This window comes from Dendronephthya gigantea, unplaced genomic scaffold, assembly GCF_004324835.1.
Source record: "Dendronephthya gigantea isolate DGI-Jeju-01 unplaced genomic scaffold, DenGig_1.0 000621F, whole genome shotgun sequence".
Lineage (NCBI taxonomy): Eukaryota > Metazoa > Cnidaria > Anthozoa > Malacalcyonacea > Nephtheidae > Dendronephthya > Dendronephthya gigantea.
In genome coordinates, this window is record NW_021163631.1 from 1 (window position 1) to 10,474 (window position 10,474).

The window sequence follows — 10,474 nt, forward strand, 5'->3', positions numbered from 1 at the left end:
TCAGGTGGAATTGAAAAAACAATTCCTAGATGAGGTGGTAAACAAAATAGAATTTAAGGTTGGTTATAAAGTGGTTCTAATCATCATAATTTCTTTAAGAAATAAACTATTAAAATTGCTTTGTGGTTTTACAATCCTATACGAAACATGGAATATGTGGCAATTCCGGACTTCCAAAGTCAATTTAGCCCGTATTCAAATAGGGAAACTTTTGTGCTGAGAATTTTATCTGAGGCTCTATCAATTCAAATCGTGACTGTAATCTCAAAGTCATTTATCATTAATTATAATAACTTGTAGGTACACCACGTAAGTATTAAATACTGCAAAGCTTTCGGTCCGTTAACCCGGACCTTCATCAGTGCAATTTCATCAGTGAAGGTCCGGGTTAACGGACCGAAAGCTTTGCAGTATTTAATACTTACGTGGTGTACCTACAAGTTATTATAATTACTAAAGTCGCCATGCAATCATACAAGAAAATCATTTATCATTGTTTATACCATCACTACCACAATAGTTTGATAAACTTCTTCTGAGTCAGGAACAAATGTAGGTACTATTTCATTCATAATCTTGTATTTCCAGGGATTAAATGGTCAACAATGGTATGGTCAGCAGGCATCTCGAGCTGTCAATCAAGCCATCGCTCGTGCATTATGTCATAAAGAAGATTATGGAACCATACTCTTTTGTGGCGAGAGGTGTGTTTCTTAAACTTTAACATGGTCCAACAAATTTTGGATGAGAATTACCGAAAACTCTGCTAAATAACCCTGCATATCCGTTCTAATCTGATACCCAGCTTCTGGTCTACGGGTACAGTAGCCTTATTTTGTTCAACGAATTTCCATCGGACATCACATCTAAAATGCATTTCCAGTAGTCAGACTTTGACCTGTTTGGACGAACAAGATTTTTATTGTAAAACATGTAAGCAGGTTGAATTTCTATTGAGCAAAATAAAGCTACCCATACCCGTTGACTGCTTCAGGGTAAATTAAACTTTTAATATTTTGTTGGAGGGACGTCTTCAGTGAAAACGTGACTTTTCTGTCTAATTTTCTTGAATAATGAATGCACTCTGTGTCAGTCAATATTTAAACTGTTATATGATTAGTCCTTGCACCGCCAAACCAGGTCAGGTGAGATCCATTTAGGCAAGCGAGTTTGTTGAATTGTGTCCTCATTTTCCAAGGTTCTGCTAAGAAAGAACAAAAGCGGAACTGCCAAAATTGATGAAGTCGTATATTTTTGCATATCCGACATTTGAGGACCTTCAGAGGGAGTTACGGTATTTTTTTCACTCGAGCAACTAAATTAGTGAGTTGTTAAATGAAGTATCGTGATAAATACACGAATAGAGATTCAGTCAAGTCCTAATTTCCCTCTGTTCTTAATCTAATGATATGGGCTACTGTACCGCTACCGCCGGTAGGTGTGTAATGGTACGGAGAGACAACAATATAAACTTAAACAAAAACTACCCCGTATTTTGGTTTTTGTGTCTTTAAGATCTGAACACCAAAATAAAACGTTACATCTCCAAGCGCTTTTTAAATATCGATGTTGTCTATATTGTGGAAATCCCATCTTTTCATGTCTAATGAACGTGCCGCTCTTAGGCCAGCTGTTTCTAAAATGGATGAAGTTATCACCTGGATAGTTTTTTTCGTAGGAAGGACCTACTGACCAACTAACCTAGCATGACCAACTGATTTAGCCTTACAAATTTATTTAAAATGGTCAAATAGAATACATATATGTGATATATATTACAAAATTTACTTTTAAAGATTTTAGCTTTTTAACCCTTTTTCAGTTCGCCCGAATTTTCGGCTGAACTTTGCCCGAACTTTTTAGTTCTCGAAATTTTTCACACACCCCCCCTGTCCCGTACGGCTATGGAGACGAGGCAGGAAAACAGTTACAATTTTCCTATGGCTTTTCCAATTAAACAGCTGAGAAAAAATTGGTTCATCATCTGTAGCCTTTATACTCCTGTCACATGAATCCTGTGCCCAACAGTATATTTTTGTTTGGATTTCAGCCACTATTGAGGCGAGGCCGATCCACAGATTCAGCCAACGAGCGAATAATCGCGTTGTTCATCATTAATTTTTCAATTCTAAGGTTTTCAATGCTTTCTGCACTATCAGATTGAACAATTGACCGCGTTTGTTTCGCTACGGTATATAGAACCGCCAGGCAGCATAACCTCGCCGGTTTATAGATCGACTGTTATCAACAGTGTTGAATTTTTAGTGTTACTAGCCCTTTCTACGCTAGCAGTCACGCTTGCAAAATCGCCGCTCGCACACATAGCTTTAATCACCCGAGTACGAATTTCTTTCGCATTCTTTCCATTAACTACAAGGAACTTTTTGTTTTTTAGCCAGAGAATCGTAAAACCTTCCGCCTCAAAAAGTCTCATTTTATTTGCTGGCGATGACCACGTTCCTTGTAGGATAAGACCATCCCTTACGAATTCTTTCAAGCTGTACTAGCTAATTGCGAGTACTTCAGCATAAATATGTTCACTACTTCATTCTGGAAAAAAAATTCTCATTACAACGATTACCACATGCTCTTTTTGTTGATATTGCCGAACGCTGACTCAATGTCTCGCTTGCTCACCAAAACTCGCGTGCGTAAAGGAATTAATTATCCACGTCAACAAAGGTCCGCTCACTTGTCGAAATTTTTCGAGAGGCTCACATTTCGCGAATAGTTCGTTGCAAATTGTTTTCAAAAGCGTTGTTATATTGTGGTTCAATATTCTATATTGAAATTATCGAGAAGTAAGGATAAGAAATTATGTAAGTATATTTTAAGATTTTACGATTTCGGGTAAAAACACTGTGGTGTACTACATATATATTTTTTTTAATTTCGCGTAATATTAGGTGGCTTAATATATAAAATATAAAGAGAGAAACGTGTTTCCACGTTTTTATATTTGATTTAAGAGTGGAAATCGAAACCATACTAAAATACGGCAGCTTAGCGCAACGAATAAAGTAAAAGCGCGCGCAAATAAAAACGCGCGGGTAACTCCTCAACGTACGTACTACGTCAAATCACAGCTTTGTAATCAGAATTTTTCTGTAACTCCATTACATTTAGGCGTATGAATGGCCTAGAATTGAATTCTGTGTGTCACTCTCTAAACGTGTAAGACCGTGCTTCGATCTTCGTTTTTTTGTTTGAAACTTTTTAACATTATTCATGCATTTTTTCTTTCCCGTCTGTCCAGGAATATGAATTCTAATGATTTGATGAATTCGGATCTCCTTTATGGTATGAATTAGAGTTTCTCTTTTGTGGAATGTTCTGTGATTTAAAGAATGAATTGGAAATGGTGAATTAAAGTAGTACTTTAATAAGCTTATAAAAATTCTAATTTTTACAGGAGGAATCAGAGATATGATTCAGAGAGAGATCACTGAGGTATGATCTATTTTTACATGGCGTATAGCTATAACATAAGGATGTTTTATTATATTGACACGTGTTTGTCTCCATTTTCTGGAAAATATTCATTTGTCATAAGAAAAATAACGATGATAATAATACGTAATATTTTATTATAAAGTATAATAATAAAAAGGTATTCCTTGCGTAACGACAAACCATGCAAGCGCTTCTTACCCATTTAGCTATACCCTCATCTTTCAACGCAAGAGGGTTATGTTACGTTTATGTTGAATTTGTTCTAGAGCAGGAGAAAAAATTTAGCAAACTTTCTGATGCCTCCGAGAAGTGTTCTTTTATTTGGTGAAGCTAGGTTACAGACTTTTACCACTTCAAGTCCCCAACATTAATACAAAATATCGTTTTTAGTGCTGGTAGTGTCCGGTGTTCATTTGATTACGTAAACGCGCCTCAAGTCTCGGAGTATTCTGAGGTAAAGAATTTTTTATTATCAATTGAAAAATAAGTTTGCTTTTTTATTAGTTTTATTACGTTTTAAATTCTTAAACAGTTAGGCAATTTTAGGTTGTATTTTGAATTAACGCATTAATATAATTCGTGACTCCAAACAAAGGAAATTACTCCAATCAGGTAGTACGCTATGGTTATGAGATATTGAAATGACACATGTTATTATTTCGAAGGCGCGTCTTTGCTGTTTGAGTTTGAGAAGTCAGTTTTAACTCTCCACTTAATTCGGACATCAGAACTGTTTTAAGAAACATTGAGACTTTGAAACTGATAAAGTCGCTTCTCTCGTATCTCCTATTGCTGTCTTAACATTGCTCGTTCAGCTGAATATGACGCCAATGATGCAGTGTTTTTTTGAAATTTACTATTTCAGTTTTTACGCTTCTTTGACATGGAGTATTCTTATGATTGGTAAGATTTTATTTCTCTACGATTTCAGTCTTTAAAGAGCCTAGTTGGATGGTTTTTTGAACCGTTTTTCGAACAACATTTAGATTTTAGGTTCGCAAGGCATCTAAATGAATATGAACATTGTTTATCTTCAGAAGCTTCAAGCTTTATATTGAAGACTGGCACGTGCAAAGGACGCCGGAGTTAACGCCAGAACAGGCGTCTTGTTAAAATGTATGTTTGTTTGAAAAATTATAAAAATGAAATGATGATCTGCTCTGAAGTAATTAGTCATGCCGACTCATGCAGAGCCTGAGCAGAAATTTCTCTAAACTTCCCAGTAATGCACTAAAACACTTATATTGATTAGGTACAGGTACTGGTTTTCATATAATATACATAATTCCCAAAAAAATTGGAATAATGATACCCACATTCACTTGCATGTTGTTTACAGGTTGTAGCAATTACTGTTTTCAAAGCAAAATATGACAAAACTCTTTTATCTTATTAGGCTCAATTACATCATGTGCTATTTAAAGTAGAATAATTATGTTTTGTTGAACATTTATCAGTTATAACAGGACCAAATATCGGCCGATTTGGAAATGATTGAGAAATGTAGTAAACCTGAGAGTCAAAGGCCAAGTACTGTAGCTTTATGATTTGCAGAAGAATTACACTCCACTCCTTTATAAATATTGGAATATGTCATATATTTTTATTAAACTTATACAATCTCATTATTCTCATATGTAAATTAAAAACGTTTATGCATATGAAAACTATACCTTTCGCAAACTCGACGTCTAGTGCTTTTTTGCGTCACGCTTTTTTTTGAATTTTCTTTAAATGAACCTAGATTCTTACAGACTCAATAGTGAAACATTTTGCCTTCCGCGGACATCTTTAAAACAACACAGGCCTGGCAACAGAACTCTCAGTTAAGACAAAGGTCCAATGATCTGAAAATCACTGGATAACTCATGTTTATGACATAAATGTCTTTACTCAGTTGCGACCTCATTAGTTATTTGTTGGTACAGTTAAAGCTAAGAGGGGCAAATACAGACTAATTTTCATCCAGTTCAAATTCGAAGAAAACAATTAATAACCAAGAGCAAAAATAATTAATGTTTCATTTTAAAACTCCAGGAACAACAAATAAGAAAAAAAGACATAAGAAAAAGAATGAAACGAAGAAGTGGAGTAAAAAGTCTGCCAAAGCTTGAGCTACAACTGGGATGTAGATAAATCCGATTACATACACATTTCAAATACTAGTATATTTCGCGCTATTACACATTGCGATGACGAAAAATAATAAAAAAAAACAAAACAAAAACCTAGGCGAATTTTCAACTCCGTCAATGACGCCGGAGTAATAAAATTACTTTAAGGCTAACTTAAAGGCTGAATTACGTAATTTTTACAGTTAATCAATCATTAAAATTATAGCTATATAACTATTGCTAAGAAAAATTAAGATTATTGATATAAGTTAATGAAATAATTTCATTTATAAAATAAAATCGAAAAGAGAGGCTAACTATTGAGTTTAATTCAGGTATAATAATAACTATATAGCTCTTCTCCAGCCGTTCCAAATTGTTTTTCAAGTATTGAGGTAGCGCATTGTAAAAAACCGGGACATAGTCCATGACTGATCTAATGCATGGTATGTACAAGGAAGCCAGGGCTTTACACGGAACACTTGCGCGTTTAAGTTGCTCAAGTAAATCACCAGTAAATAGCGTATTTTATTAACCTTTTTGACGACTTTGTCTATGTGAGGTTTCCATGTTAAAGTATTATTAATTGTAAGACCCAAGAGTTTGATTTTATTAACAACTTCTAACTCTTTTCCATTGAATACAATTGGATCGAAAGGTCTCTGATATCCAATTGATGACGCATATGCTAATTCTAACTCTGATAGTTTTTGGATCAAAATTGAACAATTGACAATATCAAATGCTTTTCGGTAATCGAAGAGGATTGTTCTTACAACGGCGCCATTACCGTCAGTGGTGGTGGACCAGCGATGGATCATGCTGATTAATACAATAGTAGTGGAACTTCTATATAGGAACTGCACCATACTGATTTGGGTCGATGACTTTCAAGATTGCTGCTTTCACATAATCAACGACAATAAATTCCACAGCGACTTTAGAGATACCATGCAGCGGTAAGTGAAATAGGTCTTAAATCTTTCTTTGGATCTTTTACAATTTTTGTGTTTGGCAAGGGTGTAATATTGGCCATTTTCCAAGTGGTAGGAACACGTTGCTCTCAGTATGAGGTGTTGAGGATAATTGAGATTGCAAGGGCTGGGATATATGAATAGTCTTTAATAGGCTTTGATATGTTTAGAAAAGTTGCCATTTCCTCCAACGGAAATTTTGGTAACGGACATTCTAGTCTAAAAATGTTTTATTCATTTCATTTGTTTGATCTCTTGGTGTAAGGTTGGAAAACGTTTCAACATTGGCTAAACTTATCAGTTTCCGTTTGGTTACAAGGTTTGAGATACGTTTAATTTCAGACCACCATTTCTTCGGGTTTTTTTCCTTTCAACTTATGCATATTTAGTTGATAATATTTCGCTCTACATTATTTTCGCTCCCTAGCTGTTAACTAAATCCCTGTACTTTTAAATATCGCCGATTTAATTCCAGGAGTAGCAAAGGCTTGTTGTCTTTTCTTAATGAGCGATTTCAATTTATTGTTCATCCATGGTGCATTGTGGCGGAGACCGTTTGATTTCTTTACTTGGCATCGAAAATTCAAGGCCGGTAAAAACCACGTTGTAAAACTGATGTATTCCACATCTCTTCACAGTTGATCTGATTGGAGGTTGGGAATAATTGATTGCCATTTTATAGAACTTAAATATCTACCAAATTCAGCTCTGCCAGATTGACGATAGTCTCGTTTTGTCATAACAATCTTCTTATTTAGTTTGGGACTTTTGACACATGAAGTCATGAACGGGGCTAATTGCCTCTTTTGCCTTCCTCTGGGCGGCCTGGTCAGTCATATATTATGCTGTACCAGTCTTCTATCGCGCCCTTCCGAGATATTTAATGAATGACCTTGTATTTTTGGAAAAAAGAGCGATAGCAATTTTAAAGCCAGGAGTGGATTATGGTTCAGCTTGTGAAACTTTGAATGTAAGACAAATGGAAGAATATCATAACCTTTTATGCGAGAATTTGTTCAAGAATATAGTCAAAGATCCGGAGCATAAACTTCATAATTTGATCCCAACGTTACATCAACCGCATCATGACCTCAGAAATGAACGTAAATTTAACATACCACACTTTCATACTGATCGTGCCAAGAATTCTTTTATACTTAAGATGGCAGCTAAAACGTAACTCTATATTCTATAAAACTCTATATACGGTTTGAATACTGGAATGGATCTGAATTTGTTTCAAACCTTCTTTACTTGAAAGATTTTCCGTGAAATAGAGAAAATGGGCTACTCCGGGTTGGTGGAGGGGGGTCAGGGTGGCATTAAGCTGCACTGGATGGGGAAATGCCTCCCCCAGCATGTGCGCTGAAAAAGGCCCTGAACACGTAATTATAATAGGTGGTCTTCCACCCAGAATTTGAAATAAAAATTAGAAATTAGGAAATTTTTGAAAGCTACATTTTTAAATTCCCTGATTTATAAGCTCTCATTTGATGTATTGTTCACCCACTAAATCTAAGTAGAAATGTAATATTTTGGCGATTTAGTGAGAGAATGTAAGATTTTTCCCCTTGACAACGGCCTTAGCAACGCATTGTTGTCCTAAAAAAATCCTGATTGGTTTGCTTTGAAGCGATATATTTGCATTTATTTACTTGCTTACCCCTCCCCCAGTTAGTTAGCTATTTGGTGTGCGATTATATGCTGCTGACATGAAGTATAGGCCATGAAAACCACGAGTTATCTTCCGGCAGACAATCAAAGCTTTGAGCTTCACAAACACAACGACTAAAAATCCAAACAAAAAGTTCTTCTTTATCGACGTTATTCTCATTTTTGTGACGATGGGGAGAAAGAAATCTTCTGGATACAGTAAAAAGCGTAAATTTTCTGGTAACCAGTTTACAACTGCAGCAAAAAAGCCGAAGATTCCCGATCAAAGTGAGACGACCAAATCGAATACGTCTGCTTCTGCTCAAAAAATTTCCGCAACGATTTCGACCGCACACACAGAAACCAAAGAGGGGAGTGTTTCTGGCTTTCGTTTAGTCGATCTGGAAATTTTAAAAGGCACACTTGAGCTCTTGCCGTGTTCAAATTGTCTACAATTTAGCCTTCAATTTCTCGAGGATCCACACAAGCGGATGGGATGTGCTTCATATCTGTATTTGAGGTGTTCTTCCTGTGAGTGGACAAATGAATTCTACACCTCGAAACTTACTAATAACTTCTATGAAGTGAACAGAAGGATGGTATATGCCATGAGATCTATTGGTTGTGGACGTGCTGGAGCTAAGCGATTTTGTGGACTTATGAACATGCCACCACCACCAAGACCTACTCCATATGCTTTGCACAACAAAGCTCTTCTCCAGAGTGCTAAGACTGTGTATGCAAAAACAGTAGTAGATGCTTCTAAAGAAATCCATGACCTGAAACAAACAGCGTCAAATGAAGTTGTGGATTGTGCAGTGTCGTGTGATGGGACTTGGCAGAGGAGAGGATTTTCATCACTTAATGGTTGCGTCGCCACAATCTCCATGGATACGGGGAAAATTCTAGATGTGGAACCACTAAGCAAAGTGTGCCATACCTGTAAGAAGCTCAACAAGAAGCCACAGACATCTGAAACTGCATCTTTGAAAGCTGAACATGAGCCAAAGTGCAAGGCAAACTATGAAGGATCTGCACCTGCAATGGAACCAGAAGGTGCTTTGAGAATTTTTAATCGGTCGGTGGAGAGCAACAAGCTTCGTTATTCAGAATTTTACGGTGATGGAGATAGCAAGAGTTATGCTGCTGTGAAGGATGTGTATGAGGAAGACAATGTAACAGTCACTAAAAAGGAATGTGTGGGACATGTACAAAAAAGGGTTGGAACAGCACTGCGAAAGTTGAAGAAAGAGAACAAAGGTTTGGGAAGAAAAGGTCGTTTAACGGATGCCATGATTGAAAAATTACAAAATTATTATGGGATAGCCATTCGAACTAATTGTAAAGACATAGAATCCATGAAGAAAGCAATATATGCTGCTCTGTGTCATTGTGCTTCATCTGGTAAAGATGATTACCATATCCATTGCCCAGATGGTAAAGATAGCTGGTGTGGCTTTAAGCGGGATAAGGCTAATGCCACAAAGGAGTACAAGCATGGTGCTGGCCTCCCTAAGCAAGTCATTGGCCATGTTAAACCAATATTTGACAGACTAAGTGAGTCCAGTCTGCTGCAAAGATGCCTTGATGGAAAAACTCAAAATCAAAATGAGTCATTCAATGCCATGATTTGGAATCGTGTCCCAAAAGAAGTGTTCGTTGGATCGGATGTGTTTTCGTTGGGTGTTTATGATGCTGCTGCCCATTTCAACACTGGTGCATCTGCTGCAATTGAGCTGCTGAAGGATATGGGCCTTGCATCTGGCAAGTTTTGTTCAGAGGAGTGCTTGAATTCTGACAAACTGCGTGTACGGAAAGGAAATTACAAATGTCAAGACAAGAATAAGAAACGGCGGAAGGTGCTACGGGGAGAAAAAAAGAAGAAAGGGGACAAATTAGTCGCAAAAGAAGGAGAAACCTATGCATCTGGTGCATTTTGACTTAAATTAGTTATATTGACTTGGTAATGTTTTAATACTTGTATATTTCTTGATTTGTATTCAATATATTCTCAGTCATCTTTATTGCTCGTTTTCTCAAAATAGCATTTTCCGCCATCCAGAAATCTTTTAAAAAGGATAACTCAAAAACTATTTAATGAAATGACCTGAAAGTTTCTATGTGGTAAGATAGATATGTTTTCTTGTTCCTGAACCTAAAATTGCATATATATTTTTAATAGGGCACAAATAACTGGATTTGATGCACTCTACTGCATTGTAAAAATTGATATCTGCTGTTTCTTAATGAAATAATTTAAATCTTGGAAGGGTTTTTAGG

General features: G+C 36.3%; 1 protein-coding gene across 1 annotated transcript; it reads left to right on the forward strand.

The window, feature by feature from the left end:
- The first annotated feature begins 8,579 nt into the window (after positions 1–8,579).
- LOC114544031 lies at positions 8,580–10,134 on the forward strand. The gene has a single exon (XM_028562786.1). The coding sequence runs from the start codon at positions 8,686–8,688 to the stop codon at positions 10,132–10,134; it is 1,449 nt and encodes a 482-aa protein (XP_028418587.1). The 5' UTR covers positions 8,580–8,685.
- Positions 10,135–10,474: the final 340 nt, after the last annotated feature.

Excerpts from the sequence above, each read along its gene's own strand:
- LOC114544031 (XM_028562786.1), top strand. The coding sequence starts at position 8,686 with ATGGGATGTGCTTCATATCTGTATTTGAGGTGTTCTTCCTGTGAGTGG.